The sequence below is a fragment of the Carassius auratus genome, chromosome 22 (assembly GCF_003368295.1).
Source record: "Carassius auratus strain Wakin chromosome 22, ASM336829v1, whole genome shotgun sequence".
Classification (NCBI taxonomy): domain Eukaryota; kingdom Metazoa; phylum Chordata; class Actinopteri; order Cypriniformes; family Cyprinidae; genus Carassius; species Carassius auratus.
This window is the reverse complement of record NC_039264.1, coordinates 10,740,705-10,759,879: the sequence shown is the minus strand read 5'-3', so window position 1 is coordinate 10,759,879 and position 19,175 is coordinate 10,740,705. Positions and strand designations below refer to the sequence as shown.

At 37.6% G+C, this 19,175-nt stretch overlaps 1 protein-coding gene across 9 annotated transcripts in view; it reads right to left on the bottom strand.

Annotated features, from left to right (window-relative positions):
* Nucleotides 1-984: 984 nt before the first annotated feature.
* Nucleotides 985-19,175, bottom strand: part of LOC113039674 (fibroblast growth factor receptor 1-A) — a 43,541-nt gene continuing 25,350 nt past the window's right edge. For 2 of the 9 annotated variants that reach the window (XM_026197674.1, XM_026197675.1), the window contains exons 6-18: nt 18,200-18,323; nt 16,453-16,643; nt 14,662-14,809; nt 9,702-9,898; nt 7,751-7,896; nt 7,527-7,648; nt 6,046-6,156; nt 4,717-4,907; nt 4,491-4,613; nt 4,143-4,213; nt 3,923-4,060; nt 3,734-3,839; nt 985-2,861 (exon numbers count right to left, since the gene is read on the bottom strand). In XM_026197674.1, coding sequence (XP_026053459.1) covers nt 2,682-2,861; nt 3,734-3,839; nt 3,923-4,060; nt 4,143-4,213; nt 4,491-4,613; nt 4,717-4,907; nt 6,046-6,156; nt 7,527-7,648; nt 7,751-7,896; nt 9,702-9,898; nt 14,662-14,809; nt 16,453-16,643; nt 18,200-18,323 — 1,848 coding nt within the window. In that variant the 3' untranslated portion in view covers nt 985-2,681. Of the gene's footprint in view, nt 2,862-3,733; nt 3,840-3,922; nt 4,061-4,142; nt 4,214-4,490; nt 4,614-4,716; nt 4,908-6,045; nt 6,157-7,526; nt 7,649-7,750; nt 7,897-9,701; nt 9,899-12,952; nt 13,098-14,661; nt 14,810-16,452; nt 16,644-18,199; nt 18,324-19,175 lie in introns of all 9 variants that reach the window. The other 7 variants (XM_026197679.1, XM_026197677.1, XM_026197682.1 and 4 more) reach the window with 7 other exon arrangements.

Genomic DNA, 19,175 nt, shown 5'->3' with positions numbered 1-19,175 from the left:
CTCCTCCCTTTCCATATATACATACAGTGCCCTCCACTAGCGGTGATGTAGGGGCTGTCTGATATTTTATTAGGCTTTCTGACTTCAAGACTCCACTAACCTGCAGTTCTCCAGCTGTGGCCCTTGGAGAGTCTTTGTCCACTCAATCATGAATAAGGACGATAGACACACGTCCTCTTCCAGGCAGATTTATATTATCTCTAGTTGATTGGAACTTCTTAATGATTGCCCTGATGGTAGAAATGGTTCTTACAGCCACTTTCTGTTTTGTGAAGCTCAACAATCTTGTTCTGCTCATCAGAGCTAAATTGTTTGATTTGACTCTTTGTGATGGATCATTAAGGGCATTTGGTCTTTGTGTTCCTCATATTTACAATCATTATATTTATAATAAATCTATATATTATAATTTTAAACAAATGTTTGGGAATACACTTCAGAGATATTTTGCTCAAGAATTTCTAGGGGTGCCAATAATTGTGGCCAACTTACATTTAATGTGATATACACACATATATATATATATATACACACACACACACACACACACACACACATCTATCAAGTGCAAGGTAGGGGGTTCAATACCCCGGGAACACATGATAGGTAAAAATTGATAGCCTAAATGCACTGTAAGTCGTTTTTGATAAAAGTGTCTGCTGAATGCATAAATGTAATTTAATTTAAAATTTAAAATTTAATATATATATATATATATATATATATATATATATATATACACACACACACACACACACACACACACACACACACACACACACACACACACACACACACACACACACTGTGGTCACCATTCACTGTACAGAAAGGACAATTGACAGCGTTTTTAACAGCTGCTTCTTCAACGAAACTTTGAAACGATATGAAGGCGAGTAAACAATGACAGCATTTTACATTGATACAAACCATTCCATGGAGTGTTTCCTTTTCAACTCCGAAATAAGACATCAACACAAACTGTTGCATGTAAAACAAAAGCGGATACATTTATTGATGCATTAAAGCTATAAATTTGGTGTTGACTAAACTGCAATGCACCAATAGCAATCATAATGCATGCCTTTGGAGAACACAGACGTGCCAGTCCATATCCGCTGACCCGCGGTGTGTCTCTCAGAACAAAACAATGTTCCACAAATTAAAATTTACTGCCACTGTCCCATAAACATGACAAACCGCATTAAATTTAAACTGCTGTATACTCTGCAACCTTCAACTATATTTTCAGCCGTATAAATCAAAGCTGGTACTTTTGTCTTGGCTGTAGCAGCGTGAGCTGGGCATCAGGGTTCATTTGGCTGAAGCAAGTGTGCGTCGCTAAGTACGTGTGGTGGAAGTGATGCATCAGCCGCTGGCAGGGAGCCAATCTCCACGGTAACAGTGTCTGCCGTCTGATGCGTTTGTAGCATAGCACCTCGTGAAGCTATAAATAAAACGCTAACGGCTTTTACACTGTAAGCTGTGCATTATAATTTTTAATCAGCCCTGCTAACCTGTGGCAAATGAGAGAGTCAGTTTCAGTGTAAACATAATTGATGTTGTAAACTCATCACCTAGAGTGATATTTACAAGGTTCTTTATGCGGTATGAAAGGTTTTGCGATTCGTTCGTCAACAGCATTTTATTGGATGTAAATTTAGTGGAGTAACACAAGCGATCTGTTGATCTCAACCATATTCGACCATTGCTGTAATGTAGGGTCATCTCATTACATGAAGCTAAACGTTTATAGCATCTCTCTGAGGTACATTTTATGTGATTTATATATTTGTGTTCATCGGGAATTTCATTTTTTCCTTCAATCTTTCGATAAAAATCATTGATTTGCTACGGAGGTGCTTAAGACACGAAGAAGAGAACCTTTTCAATTCATATATTATAGCTTAAGTCTGACGCTGTACTCCGTACCATCAGGAAGATTGCAGCGGTTTTGAGCCACTTCTGCCCACGCTGCATCAACGGTGGAGGAGGACAACATTAAGTAACAAAACTGGCCATCTATCAGCTCTTAATAATATCAATTCATCTACAATTCTCTTGGACATTTCTCACCGTCCCTTTCTGAAAAAAAGCTACACTTCCAAAAGTTCTACATAAACGCATCCTGGTACAAAAAGCAACACAATTCAAATAGTATAATAAAAATAAGGGTAGAGTGTAAATATATATTCATATTTATACATTTCTAGATGTATTTACAAGAAAGGCTGTCAGTCAGATCAACTGTGTGCCCGTTGTTAAAATACATTCGGGCAGAGCATTTAGTGGAAAAGATTTTCTAATGAATTTGGTCAAAAGGAAGGTCTCTGTTTTTATCTAAACACTCCCAGCATCCATCAATCGGTTCCTCATTCGATGATGGTAACGTCTTCAAGATTTTCTTTACTACAGATTGCAGGAGGATATTTTATATTGACGAGTCTTGAGAAACACACTTTCTGCTCAAGCGCCCTATAGCTTTATAGCAACAACAGGTCAGTGAAGGCCCAGTTTGTTCTCTTCCCAATCGTGTGAAACTAGCGTCTCATCGTGTGAAGTCATGCCCCGCTCTTCAGCTCTTGGCCGCTCTGTAGTGTGCTATGTGGCAAAGCATTGTCTCCTAGAGTTCGTGAGTCCAGTCAGGTAGCACACTGGAGAGGAACTGAATGTGAGTGAGCTCAGCGCTTTTTAAACGCCACTCCGCGGTTGGGATGAGGGGGCAGTTTGGGCAGGCAGGGCTCATCAGCGCCGGGGTCATGGGAGAACACCGAGTCTTCACCGGAGGAGCACGTCGAGCTGCGTGTGTCGGGGAAATTGGGAGAAAACTGGTCCAGAGACACAGACAGGTCCAGATACTCCTGAAAAACATGTAAAATACACAGAAAATGTATTATTATTGTTAATACAAAAACTATTATTATTATTATTATTTAGCTGTTGTTAAAATGTATTATTATTGAATAATTATAATAGCTATTATTATTATTTGTTAATTTATTTGTATTATTGTTGATGATGATTATTAGTAGTAATTATTTAATAATAATAATAATAATAATAATAATAATAATAATAGTTATTGCATTTTTTCATAATTTATTATCAATGACTATTAATATTATTAATTCTTGAACCATTACAACAATAATAATAATTACTTCTACTACTATTACTAAAGAACAACAAATTATTTATTAATAATATTTGTTGTTATTTTGTCATTAAGGTAATATTATTTGCTTATTTATTATTATTGACATTACTATGAATCCATGAACAGCTACAATAATAATAATATTTATTATTGGATCATTTATTTTTATTCGTCTTGATGATGATAATTGATGATTAAACTATTATTATTAACTAATTATTAATTAAGGCGGGCGTACACGGTGCGAATTCGGATGGTTGGAAAATCGTATGTCCACGCACACGGCACGAGTGATTTTATCTGAAAATCATACGGACGAGATATACAACGCGATTTTACAACCTGCGAATTCCAGAAGCAATCGCGCAAAGTTAATAAGACGTGTAATAAACTACGGAATTCAACAACAACACTGAATAATAAAAATGTATCATAATTATTTGATATTTCTATGCTGTTATTCAGTGTCACAATTCAAATTATTTAGATTAAAAAATACGTTTTTCTGCAGCACAGTTTCAATGACGTGTAAAGCACTGAAAGCTGATTTGTGGATATCAAAGTGTTCTGGCTCACCTGATTGGACGTCATAGAGAGGGTGCGGTCTAGATCCTCCACCAGATGTTTGAACGTGGGTCTCTGGGATGGGACGGCATGCCAGCAATCTCTCATCATCATATACCTGCAGAAGGAACACGGGTTTAAAAACTGTAATAAGAAAGCTCTAGCATCATGTCAGAAAGTATAGCATTAAAACGATCTTACAGTTCGTGGGTACACGTGGAGGGGCGGTCCATGCGGTGGCCCTCCTTTAGCAGTTTAAAGAGCTCCTCGACAGGGACACCTGGGTACGGTGAGCCACCAAGAGTAAAGATCTCCCACAGCAACACCCCAAAAGACCACCTTACATGCAAAGAATGACCATTATTAACAGAAAACTGCATTTAGTATCCGAGTGAGTTAGAGAGAATATATTCAGACGTACACGTCACTCTGATGGGTGTAAATGCGGTCGAACAGAGCTTCAGGCGCCATCCATTTCACTGGTAAACGACCCTGTGGAAAACACAAGCCCTTCATTCATTTACTCATCATCTGTTTGGGATTAAAGAGCTGATATATAAATGCTGCTTTCAAAACCTGCTGGGAGGAAACTGTAATTATTAGTGGTGCTTGCGATTAGTGTTGCCCCATAGACATGTGAAGGAACTGAGCACAAGTTTTTCCTACTATGGTAACTTGCAGAGGAATTCTGCATCAGACATAACTCTGGATCACAATGTCATAGAGTCATGGGGGTGGGCTCAGTTTACTCAAGCAACCAAAATCTTACATTGGTGGTCTTCTTGTAGTAATCAATATGATGGATGTCTCTGGCCAGGCCGAAGTCTGCGATCTTCATAACGTTATCTTCAGTTACCAGGACATTACGCGCAGCCAAGTCTCTATGAATACACTACAGCAGAGAAAACATGCATGCATATCAATCAAGCAAATAATGAATCCAAGTCATATGTTACGTTGACTGATATGAGAACAGAAGCATTTGAGATGCCAACCTTCCTGGATGCGAGGTATTCCATGCCCCGTGCCACCTGGTAGGCGCAGGACACCAGGTCTTTGACTGACATGTTCTCCTCAGGCACCTGGTCGGGGTTGTAGCAGTACTCCATCCCAGGAGGACGACGGGCACGCAGAAACTCCCGAAGATTGCCCTTTGAAGCAAACTCCACAATGACGTAGAGCGGACCTGATAATGGACATATAACAATATTTCAGTCACATAATTCGTGTAGGAATACAACCCAACTAATCAAAATTACTAGTTGAACGAGTTTTACAATGGCTAAAGCTATTATAATGCCAGTATAAAATCTGCCTTTGCAGTCACTTTTGATCAATTGAATGCATCCTTTATAAACAGTTTTTCCTTCTCTCGTTTAAAAAAAAATCTGTCCGCATGAAAACGCAAACGTATGCTATGACGCACTGTCAAGAGCATGCCAAACCAACAGGTGGCGATATAATCTTAACCGTAAAGCCATGTTGGCCAATCAGAAGCCTGAAAAAGTTTCCTGTAGGCGGAGATAGTGCAGACTCCGACGTCACAAGCCAAAAACTCGGGTTACGCTTTCTACACGATAACACTGCAACAGGAGTTTTTGAAAATATTCACCCTAGCGTTTTCAAAAATGTTCGGTTTCAGTGACCTGATGATGCGTTTGCGTGTGGATAAATGGTCTAGCTGCGTATAAAAAGATGTTTAAAAGAATAAAAAATAACCGCGTTCATGTTGATATCGCCTAAACCTATTAGAAATCTCTTTCATTTTAAAGTTGTATATAAAGCCAAAATAAATAAAATATAAAAACTTTTTACAAATATAACAAGAAATGTTGCCTTAGTAACTTACTGAAATAAATTAGTTTAAGTACTAAATTGACTAAAACTGAAATATTATATATGTAACTAATAAAAAAAATTACAAAAACCTCTAACAAAATAAAATTTTAACCAATAATATAATCGTGCATAAAAAATAATAATAAAAAAATAGTAGTGTACTTAACTCACAAAATATTTTTAAACAAATTAATATTTTATTTTATATCAAGGTAGTCTTAAAGAGACCGCTGTTTGTAATCGAGGATTTACAAGTGATTCAATAAGAAAGCTGGGTTTAATTTATCTAGCATGTACAATAGTTGGACTGAAGATAACTCAATAGTTGGACTGAAGATAACATCCTGTCCTTTTGAAGTAAAAAGCGCAGCATGCCTAACAAATTGATTTTGAAATATGAAATGATTTACACCCGTATTGTATTATCCCTAAATGTCTCCCTCGGCCCACCCATCTCTCTCCCTCCTTGACTCATCCTTACTCACCATCTTGTGTGCAGGCCCCCAGCAAGTTGATGATGTTCTTGTGTTTGCCAATAATCTTCATCATTTCCATCTCGGAGATGAGGTCTGACAGGTCTTTCTCTGTGGCGTCGGCTACAAAAACAATATTGATGAACACACAAATATCTTAGTATGACAGGTCACGAAGCCTTCAGCCTCTAAGCTGTGAGGGGCAAACAGTCTGTGCACATGGGTCATTTTATTTATGCTTTCCTTTTCCATTTTTTTCCGATGTTGACTTGAAATCAACTTAATAGCATACAGCTTATTTAATGTGTGTAATCTGATGCATTTTTCAGTGAAACTCACTGACAAGAGTCTGACTTAATTTTAGTGGATATAAAAAAATATGGCTATATTATTAAGTTTTTTTTTTTCCTTTTTTATAAAAGAATATTAAATGATGAATTGTGTACACCAAATCCAGGGACATTTATTATTTTTATCAGATTAATTTAGTTTGTTACAATTTATGATTGTGTTGAGAAAAAGACTGTCTTTGTGTGATGCATTACAGATCAGTAAGTGAGTCAGATGTTAATTAATTGAATGGATCAAATGGAAAATAAGAGTTTCAAAGTCTGTTGGTGAGTCTGCTTCACCAATTTAGCTTAAAGAATCAATTCATAAGAGTAATTTATTTGTGAATTAACCAACATAAATATGACAGATTAATTATGCAGTAGTGCTGCATATTCAGCAATGCAGGGGAGTGTTTTTATTGTTAACAAACTTTATATATATATATATAGCTGCAAATAAAGCTATAGTATTACGTAAAAATTTGAATAAAAACCAAAAAAAAAAAAAAAGAAACATTGCCTTGGTAACTGAAATAAAAACATTTTAAGTTGAAGTAATACAATTACTAAAAACAAACAAATACATCATTCTAAAAAGTACCCAACATTAAATTTATTTTAAACTTTAGAAAATATTTCTTTTTTTTAAAAGAATATTAAATCTAAATATGTACAACATATTAAAACCATGTACAAAAAATAACAAAAGCACATAAGATTACTAAAAATGTAATGAAAACTGACAATATAAAATAAAAAATAAAAAGCTAATTCTAAATTATTATTATAATAATATCTATATTAAAAAAAAATAGTTATTTTACAATAGCATATAAATAAAAAATAAATAAATACAAATAATAATACTAAAATGATACTAATTCAGAAATTATCAGCACACAAAGAGTCAGAGTGTCTGCTAAAGTTTGCAGGCATTCACTCACTGAGGAGGGGATGGGAAACAGCAGAATAAACAGCTGCTGTGGTAAGGTATGAGAGACAAGAGCTCGATTAACATGCTTCAGTGTCAAGGTGAAATACAGGCGAAAGCTCAGCAGACCATCAGTTTCCTCATGAGATACTGAATTCCAGATAGAGTTTGCTGGATTATTTCCAATTTTACACAACTGTCGGCTAACAACAGCGGCAGAAAACACTTACATTTGAGCATCTTGACAGCTACTTTGGTGACACGACTGGGTTTGTCTTTATCCATCCCAATAGCCTCAGCCATCATCACCTGCCCAAAGCAGCCCTCGCCAAGTGGCTTCCCGAGAACCAGCCTGACACACACGATATTAATCACGTGAATAACCAAAATTTCACCAGGCCATACATCAGATGGACAACAGATGAGGAGTACAGTGTATGTATGTGTGTGTTACCTGTCTCTGGCCACCTCCCAGCGTGGATCCTGGGGCAGTTCATATTCGGAGACCCCTGACAGCATAGGGGAGCCGCTGGAGGACAGGCGCGAGGGCCGGACCAGCATCCCACCCGAGTGCATAGATGAGCTGGAGTCTACAGACACCTGTACAAAAACACTTACAATTACTCTCCGTACAACACAGCAAGATAAATACACAAATGGAGACTTGTGTGTATGTGAGTTACTTGCTCAAGAGGCACCTACAGGACACTGATGCAGATACCAAAACCTAAAACTCAATAATCAGCTCAACAAGAAATTCAAAGTTTACCATTTGTGACCAACATAAAACCTTGAGGGAAAACGATTTCCTCATGCAGGTTTCGCAACATATTTAAGTTTGTCACATAAATTCAGAGATGCTAGGTTTTTTTCAATGCCGGTTTCATAGCAGGTTCAAGTTGGTCAAGCAGATTCGTTCCTTCTTGGTTTAAAAGTGACTTTATATGTCGCTAGACTTTTGACAAAAAACTTCAAGACTTGCAGATTGCTAAAGCGGATTCCAAATCATCAGTTCTCACTATGCTGGATCTATCTGCTACCTTCGATATTGTAAATTATCTGATTCTTCTGTCCACCCTCTCATCACTGGGCATCACAGGGACTCCATTTCGCTGGTATTCATCTTATCTCACAGGTTGGTCTTTCAGAGTGGCTTGGGGAGGGGAGGTATCCAAAGCACATCACCTGGTCACTGGGGTTCCTCAGGGATCAGTTCTCGGACCCCTCATCTTCTTTATACACACTCCATCACTGGGACCCATCATCCAGGCACATGGTTTCTCCTACCATTGCTATGCTGAAGACTCAGCTTTATGTTTCATTTCAACCATATGTATTCCAACAGTAGCTGCATGGATCTCAGGTTGATTGGTGGATATCTTCTGCATGGATGAAGGAACATCACCTACAGCTCAACCTGGCAAAGACTGAGCTTATTTTCTTCCCTGCCACTCCTGCTTAACATCAGTTTCACCTTCCAGTTAGGTTCATCAACAATTACCAGGAATCTTGGTGTAATTTTTGATGGCCTGCTAACTTTCAAAGGCCACATAGCAAAAATCGCTCGTTCATGCAGGTTTGCATTGCACAACATCAGAAAAGTCAGGCCCTTCATAACAGAGCTAGACTTTAGGCTAGACTACTGCAATGCACTTCTGGCTGGACTTGTTGGAATACCGGTTGCGGCTCGCATCAAGTTCAAAACAATGATGCTTGCATATCAAAAAGCCACAGGCTCAGCAACCTCCTACTTCCACTTACTCTTACAAATCTACATCCCCTCCAGAAGTTTGAGATCTACAAGTGGTACCATCACAGAGAGGCAGAAAATCACTTTCCAGAACATTTTCAGTCTCCATTCCTGGCTGGTGGAATGTTCTTCCCACCCCAATCCGGAATGCTAAATCCCTGACAATTTAAGCGAAAGCTGAAAACTCACCTCTTTCAACAACATTTGACTACATCCTAATATATATATATATATATATATATATATATATATATATATATATATATATATATATATATATATATATTCTCTTTATTATGAATACCTTGTTGTATTCCTCAGTTGTAAGTCACTTTGGATAAAAGCATTTGCGAATAAATGTAAATGTAAATGACAATAAGCCTGATTTTATATTACACATTATTTTTAAAGTTTTATTTAATTTTCCATGTTTCGTCAAAACTATCACTTTAACAACATTATAGCTAAATATAGTCAAACTGTTGTTGTTGTCCTGGATGACCTTCGTAAGTGACCTGAAAATTTTTTTTTTTAGAAACACTTAGTATACATGACATGCTACAACACTCCCACAGTATTGTTAACATAAGAAGAAGCTGTTGAAATGAGATGTTTATGTTTAGTGGTAAAGAGATCAAACCCCCTATCTACTTTCTGTTACCTGTCTGCGCAGCGGGATGCTCTTGGCCAGCTTGTGGACAGCCAGCTGGCTGTTGAAGTCGCTTTTCTTGGCCGAGCTGTGCATTTTGGCCAGCACAGCGGTCACCACCATCACACAGATGAGGAAGAAGCCAATGCAGTAGATCAGCACCTCCAAATAGGTCTGGTTTGGCAGTTGAGTTGGGGGAACTGCTGGATTATGAAAGAAGGGGGCAATGCAAGGTGGCAGAAGGGAAGGGAGTGAGCTTGCTGAATGCTGAAGGGATGATAATTATGTGTTTATTTACCTTTTTGTGCTAAAAATGAGCAATGCAGTCTATACAGGTGCAAACAGAGCACAGGATTCTGTACCAGCAGACCTCGAATCTTTGACAATATCTGCAACTGACCCTTCGCTAAGTACTGCTTTAATTACTGACAAATCCTACGTCAGTCTGCCATATTATAGGACAAGCTTTTGCTCTTTCCAAGCTTTAAGAAACCATAAAATATGCCAAAATGTATAAAACATTGATGCTTTTGATTAAACTATTCGAAAACCCTAATTTCTAAATAATCATGTACACGTCAGTAAAAACACCTACACATGTTCCAAAGTTAATTAATCTTAGTAACTAAATTCATTTAATATTAATGAAAGTCGATTTCCAATAATTTTGCAATTATAAAAGTAACTTTTTTGAGACTTTTTATCTCACAATTTCTTACAATTCTGAGTTTATATCTTGCAATTTCGATTTTCAAGAAGAATGTTTTTTTTTTTTTACTTTTTGCACAATTTCATATTTTTGGAACGATTCTCACTATTCTGGCATGGCAAATTACTATTTATTTATTGCATGTTTGTTAAATATAGCAAACAGAGGTGGGATGGAACTTAACAAAAGGTCAGTTGGAGAGGATACTGTGAACTGTAGCCTATAATGACCAGCCTGTCTAAGAGGTATGATATACTAGTATCTGCTGGTTCAGAAGATTGAAGTATATCATATTAGCAGGAGGCCTCTTTTTTCTACGCATTGTTTTTTTATAAACATAAACTTGAATGTACATATTCAACTCTTTGTAAAAGCACAAACACACTGATGCACACACAACATGCACAAAGCAAAACAAAACTCCCCTTAAACAAATCTGGAGATGCTGTTGTTGATGTGAGTGGTGCATTGCAATGAAAACAAACTCCTATTGTAGCATGATAATTACTTCTTTCATGGATCGGGTTTCATGGCACATTCTTCTACTTATGTGACTAGCAGGAGAAGGAAACCACAGCTCATGATACTTGGCAGCTCTTGCTTCAAGATTAGGCCAAAAAATAGCCTTATGTAAACTCTTACGAGACATTAAATTTGCAACACAAATACAAATGCAAATTGAGAGGAATGGCTTATCTGGGTGGGTAGACAAAATCTGAGCGGGTATGCATTTCAGTATAAATAGAGAGCTAGGTTATGGGGCTAAAATTACATGAGAAGTCAGGCTGATATAGATATTTCCTATGGTATTCGGTTGGTGTTTGTCTGCCCCTAGGCTCTGGTTCACAATACTGGGTTTCTTTCACACAATTCATGCACACAAAAGATGCTTTTGTGTCATGTATACATTTCACACAGCACACAACAATACACATGCAAATGCATCTCATTGACATATCACTTCTCTTTGCCTTCTCTTTTAAAAACTAAATCAACTAATCACATATGAATATTGTGGTGTAAACATGGAGCTCCAATTCTAGAGTTATTGTATTTACAAAATGGGTATTATAATGAGACTTAAGCCCACAATTTGCTGACTGCAACATGCAAATGCAAGAAAATCAACATTCAACAATGAGAATGAAATTTCATTCTGTGTTGAATGAGTTTAAGACTTAGACTGACAAGCATCTTGATAAACTGAATCCATTTAAATGTATTTAAACAGATTCACTCTCTAAGTGAGTCATTTATCAAACCTGAGCCAAAGAGGAAATGATGTCAGAATAGTGCTTATGCTTCAGATCATGCTCTTTGGGATGCTTGTCAAGTGTTCAGGCAAACAGAAATGTTAATTGGAAACAGGTTAATCTTGAAAAACTAGGAAAAGGGTTTTACAATATAAAAGTTTATAATGGAAACAAAGCTTTGCCAAACCACTAGCTATGATATGTCATCATCTTTACATAACAAATTTTACAGTTGAATTAGTTTCTGAAGTACATTGAGAGAATAATTAGAGATTTTTGTCAGATATCTCTAATTAGGTTAGCAGTGGAAAAATATATACAGGTATATATATACACGTTGCACTGGTCAGTATTTATACTCTTATTTTTCTTGGTACTAACTACAACTATGTACTAAAACTAACCTTAACCCACATTAAGACCAAGTAGTTAACTTAGTAGTGTTACTTAGTACTTTCTTGTGAAAATGCAAGTCTTTATCAATGCCAGAGAGCCATGATTATTTTATTTTATGGGGTTACCGATATAAAGCAAGTAGTATTCGGGTGGTCACGTGATCTCAACGTTACATTAGTGTAAGCGATTTTTCAAAAGTACTGTTCCCATCTTTGAGTAAATATTTGCTTTGAGCAGTAAAGTTCAGTTTTACTCTGAGATTGTAGGAGGTTTGGCTCCACTCTGAATCCATTGTCTAAAGAAAGACCAGAAACATGTCATTTTGACATGCTTCGACTGACATTTCGAGTGACAGTCAACACCCAGATGAATGACAAAACCACAAAGCAGACACAAAGGGGTTGAAGAATGGTGCAGTTCATAATAGAATACGTTTGCATTGTTATTTGCTACAAAACCACTGTATTGCTTGCAATGAAAGTGAACACAAGAGGAAGTGTTTACTGGCAATGACTATGGGACTCTGAGGCCAGTTAACAGCTTACAAAAATATTTATGACATTCACATGCTAGGATTCGCTAACATATCCCATATAATGCTGTATTTATTTTATTGCAAATTCTCAAATGTGTTTATTCCAAATTTAAACAATGATAGACATGAGTCATACTTACAATAAGTGAATGTCCACTATGTGCTAAAAAGTTCATTTCAACAGAACATGAAGGTTAAAAACAATATTCTGTGCTTTCCATTAAGCCAAACCTTTGAACAAGGTATTGTTATGGATTTTATGAAAAAACAACGCAGTGATGTGACCAAATTCAACCCACAGTGTGAACTGCCACTATTAGACAGGGAGAAGAAACAAGCAACCGAAAGAAGCACCACAAGATACCTTTATAGACAGTCAACCATGCAGAGTGATGGGAGTGGCCTATAGAGTTCCCAGCCAAGCAGGTGTACTCTCCAGCATCCTCTAAAGACACATTCCTGATCTGCAGTACCTCCATCTCCTTATCCGTGGTGTTGACGCCTGCCGTCTACAGAGAAAAGAACCACAGAATGAAGCCGGAGAGCTCCGGGAAAACCCACCAGATGAGAGAGATAGAGAGGTTTTGGATAAAGAGCGGTGAAGACTTGACAACATAAGAGAAAGTTCTTGGAGAAACACCCTTCAGCACCCTTAAGGAATCAGGACTGCTCCTTGATTGGATCCTTCGATGACCCTGCTGAGAGATTTGTGGTTAGCTGGAGAATGGAGTGCATGGCTCCACCCGCCAGAGACCCAACACCTGAAGATGAGGGCGATGTCCACCCCCTCGCCACCTTAGAGTCCATCTCGACATGCACAAGACTGGCCACATGGAACATTACCCAGCAGAGACTGTACCGTATTGTTCTCACATACGCACGCATTCAGAAAAGAAGTGATGATAATCAGACAGGGAGGAGAAACTAGAGGATTAGAAAAGTTTGTTGAAGAATGTCAGACAAAAGAGATATGTGTGAGTCAGGACACAAAAGGTACTGGAACGATACCATGGTACCTATTGAATTTGCTATCCAAGGGCTGTCAATACTTCAAGAAAATATTGATGTGAGCCATTTTGTGAAGTGAGTACTGTTGGCCATATACTATTACACAAAGGCTGGAAAAAAATACCATGTATTTTGGTGATTGATGTGGACTGTTTAAAGGGGTTTTCCTTACTTCCTGTAAGCTCAGGTTAATTGTGAGTAACTTTCTCTACTGGTATCCACCAGTCCACGAAGCACAGATTTCCAGTTATGGTCTTTTGCCCCCTGCATGTTACTCTCCTTGGAAATTAATTGCACCTAACAAGATTTAATCACGATTAATCGCAGAAAACAAGATAGATATTTTGAAAAACATTGGTATTGGTATGGAAGTCAATGGAACCCAGCAACTGTTAAGTTACCAGCGTTCTTCAAAATATCTTCTTTAGTGTTCACCAGAAGAAAAAAAAAACTTGTACAGGTTTGGAACGACATCAGGGTGAGTAAATGATGACAGAATTTCCCTTTTTAGGTGAAAGCTGGATGTTCACGGTGTGTGTCTGTATGTGTTTGAACGAGGTGTGAGAGAGCACTTGGATGGATTAAATGCAGAGAAGAAAAACAGAATACGGGACACCACTTGGTTACACGTCACTTTCATTAAAGAATTATGGAAACAAAGCAATAGCAAAGAGAAGCCAGGTACAGAATCAACCTCAAGTGAGCTGAAAGAATTTAGACCAGCACATTCCCGAGGTGCCACTGAAATGCTTTTGAAGTGCAAGAGAGTGCAAATAAGCTTCAGAGGGCATGAAACACAACCTTATTAGGAGGGCAAAGTGTAGCACAGAGATGGAGAGAAGGAAACGTCCAGTGTAAACAAAAGCCAAAATACTTCCAGTTGCCCTGCTGGGATTTTCCATGGCATTATTTACGGCACCACAGAAAACAAAAAGAAGCGACGAAGTGGGAAGATGAGTCGCCGTCACCTAAAAGCCTGATAACCGCTGTCTCTACCTCCGTCTAACTGTGTATGTCTGCCTCTTTCTGCACTGATGAATCTCTGTAGCAGGGGTCGTGTGTTACCTTGCGAGCTTTTAACGACGGTGAGCCATGCTGATTGGTTGGCTTGGCCTATATAGTTGGCCACTTTACATATATACTCCCCACTTTCCTCTTCTGTCACGTTGTACAGCGTCAAGACCTGTGTGTCCGAGCTGTTGACCCCAGAGTGCTGTGGAGGCCAAACATATGTAAGAGGTAAAGCTCAAAGTCAAACATTGAGGTCACTGAGATCCCAGAAGTCAATGAAGGACAAAACTTTCCATTACTGCTCTTATTAGATACATTATGACAGTCTGCCAAGAACAGGGCTCATATTTTCTCCCAAAGCTGTTAGTCTTGCTTCATTTGCTCAGGTGATCGATCTGTCCATAGAGGTGAAGTACTATGGTGGAAGTTACTTTAAAAAAAGACATGGACAAACCATTTTGGACACACACTTTTAACAGCACAGAAAAAGTTAAGATCTTTGGGCAACACAGATTTCTGATATTTGTAAAAGAACAAGGTTAAAACAATATCAGCAGTATCGGTGACAACATCAATTACAAATAATAATAAAAAAGGACAGAAAAGAAAAAGACAAAAAAGGTATATATGCACTTACCATGGAAGTTTATGGGAAAATTTTAGTATTTGAGAGAAATACATAAATATATAAAAAACTTATAAATATATATGAAAATTGGGTTGCGTTTGCTCAGACTTCCACTGGCAGTGTGTCATCACATTTATTTGTATGGCAGTGTTATTGTTGACTAAAAAAAAATGTTAAAAAGCTATTTCCAAAAATGTAAATATAGCTAAATAAAAAAAATAATAATAATAATCTAAATTGGCAATGATATCCCATAATTTGTAGTTGCTAGGCTTTTAAATACTAAAACTAAATTAGTTTATTAATGCTAAATAGACTAAAATTCAATTAAAACCTGAAAACGTAAAAATAAACATTTTATTAAAAATACTATTATAGTATATAAATAATACTTCAGTAACACTGATGTAGGGTAAGTTGGAATTGGTTGAATCATTGCAGATGATTAAATATTGTAAACGCTCAACCATAATAACTATGTTATTATTAACTCATTCCCCACCGCCATTTTTTAAAAAGCTGCCAGCCACCGCATTTTTTAAATTTTCACACAACTTTCATGGCCCCCAGAATCTTTAGTTGTATGAATATTTGAAAATGCTGTATATTAAAAGAAAGAAAACAGCCTCTGCTTTAAAAGGGCAAATAGCTGGGAGAATGATGTCTTTGTCAAAGACTACATCCAGATAGGATTCAGACCGGTAATCAGAAAATAGATGGAGTAGATCAAGTCCACCAACACTCCAAAGTTTACACAGTCCACTTCCTGGGTCAACATTTCATTTGGCAACATTAGGCAGAATTGATTTATAGGCTTTTTCTTTTTGATGATTGCATCATTTTATACATGTATATAAGTGATCGCATATGTCTGCTGCTTTGATTGAGTTATGAACAAGAGATTCTTTACTCTTTAAGAAGATGTGTAATGGCACATCCTACTGTATAAAGCTGGAAAATTCCATTAATGGAGGGAAGCCTCGACTCAAATTATGGAAAATTCCATTAATGGAGGGAAGCCTCAAGACAAATTATGGAAAATTCCATTAATGGAGGGAAGCCTAGATTCAAATAATGGAAAACTCCATTAATGGAGGGAAGCATAGATTCAAATAATGGAAAAGTCCATTAATGGCGAGGAAATCATTAATTGACATAGACAACACTGAAGCACTTCAATCAAATATTTTGGTTGACTGGTTAAATGTTTTTTTTACCTTTAAGATCCGAACATATGGCAGTCCATCAGGGCCAAATCTACTTCCGTTGACCACGATGTGCTTCAGCCACTGGATGTGAGGCTGAGGATCGCTGAAGACTTTACATTCAAACTCCACATCACTCCCCACCACTACTGTACGGTTAGCAGGCAACCCAGCCTGAAGAATCGGTCTATGCGGTGAACGCTCTGAATAAAACACACAAACACACTGTACACAGTTAGTATTTTGGAAATGATCCCAATTTTAAAAACTTATTTTTAATTCTTTTCTCCTTTTAAGAAATTAAAATTGGAATCTGCATTACAGCAAATGGGATATTCAACAGATGTTCAGTGAACATTAATGTCACATAGCCTGCAGGATGCAGGCTAAACATTTATTATAATTGCTGTAATTTGGTGGAAATTAGTGGAAATGTTATTTTAAGCCACAGCCCATGTCTCAGGACTTCTGAATAAAAGTTTGAATCTATATACAATCTGGCTCTCACTGTGAGCAATGGTGGAGTCCAGAGGTGTTCAACATTTACAACACTGTAAAGAAAAAAAATACAAAGTTGTTTTAACTTAAAGTATTTGTGCTGCCTTAATGTTGTTAAATCAACTCAAATATCCGATCCAAGCTTCCACTTAGTAAAACTTATTTACATGAAAAAACGATATGCTTCGATTGCGAGTTTTTTCCCTACATTTCCTCCTTTTATGGTATGACATGGCAGGCCAAATCAAAGGACATCGGGCCAATCATGGCCTGGTCCTGGTTCGGGTATCTTGTTGTAGTTGGTATAGTATGCAAATCTGACATTTGAAAACTACAATTTCTAATTAAAACAACTACATTTTGCAATCTCTGTGGCCACACAAGAATAATATATTCAGAATCAACTACACTATTAACATGCACTCTTTGCTCTTCATTTTGTGGTACTAGGATAAAAAATAAAACACAGCCATTTAATTTTGATCAAAATCAATCCCATGACATCACATCACAATTTCAACCTCTTAACTCATAAGGAACAGATATGTGAGTGTCTTCTGTGTGCCAATTTCAAACAGTCTTCTCATGAATGTGTATGGGTGGTGCAAATGATGTCACAGCGGGCTCCATCTACATGGGTGCAGCACTGATTTATTTGCTACTTAGCGAAGGCATCAATCAAATCCACATCAGCCAATCAGTGTTTAAATTGCTTTATTCCAAATATTCTGATCTCATCGTAAGGCACCAACCGCGTCTCTAACTCATCCATGGCATCAAGTAAACACTTTATATTTGCAATGGATCATTAACACGCACCATCAATGGAGTCCACGTGCCTGTCCTTGACAAGCACACAGACGCTTGCACGCAAAGTGTAAAGCCACACGTTATTTCGGTTCATTTCAGAGAAGTAATGGTAACCATTAGTGGTGCTGCACCAGACCATTAGCCGCATGGTGAACAACACCCATTTGCATCTGATTGACTTGAGTAAACATTGCAGTGCTTCTGCGACCCTCCCTTGGGGATCATTTGCCATCTCCTGTGCTTTGCAAAAAAAAAAAAAAAAAACGTGAATCGATTTAATCAGAGGTTTACCAATAAATCACTGCAGCTGTGCTAGTGGGGAGGGGAAGTCCAACACAAATTTGCTCACATCCAAAGAACGACAAAATCTTGACTTGGGGGGATAAATGACATTTAAATTAAACCAAATTTCTAAATGTTGAGGGAAGACGAAAAAAGAACCATGACTGACCGACTACGTCCAGCTGGTAGGTGTGATTGATGCTGCCGTGTTTGTTTTCCACCAGGCAGGTGTAGTTGCCTTTGTCTGACGGTACCACCGACTCCATTATGATGGTCCACATGTGCTCTCGAACCTGCGCAATAAAATCAGAAGATGAAAAAAGTGTGCAGACCTAAATGCAATTAAAGTTAGCACATACTGTGGGAACTATTTAGAAAAAAAATAGTTTGTTTGGGTGCACGTTAAGAAAAAGTTCAATTGCAGGATTCTACAGACAAAATCTTCTCACAGCCCAATGTACAAGTAGAAAGTTTTCATAATAAGTGTTCTCTGCATTAACAGCTCTTTTTGATTAAATGAGATTTAGGCTGGGCAAAATTAATAACCGGTTATGGCTTTTTGGCCTACAGAACCCCAGATGTCTGCCTGACTTCCTTTTCACAGTCACTTAATGTAAATGAACAATTGTGCCAGACTCTTGTTAAACAAAAGAAACCACGAGAGACTGAGAAGAGTGTCGGGGGAGGTTGCTACGAAAAGCTGCAGGGCCCCTTAACGGAAGCCCCTCGAACTCCTGGAGCTCAAAGACACATTTGGATGAATGAATGTATGCATTACAATCGCTAAGATTTGGCTCGTTAAAAAAAAAAAAAAAGCGAGCATTTTGCTAAGTTATATTCAAAAGTTTGTTTAAACCATGTTGATGCATGTTACTGTCTGTGCGCATGCATGTGTTTATGCATTGCAGTGGGCTCAAACACACTCCAGATGGTAAAGTGTGTATGTGGTGAGGAGAGGAAGAGGACTAATGTCTCCCAGCTGGAGAACACCTTGATGAGAAACACAGACACTACAGGTCTACAATGACACACACACAGAAAACAGCCGAAAATATCACTTTAATGTTCATGTAGAAGAAAGTAGCATGAAGAAAGAAAAATGTAATTAAAGAAATATTTCAACCCCAAAATTTTGATTTCTTATC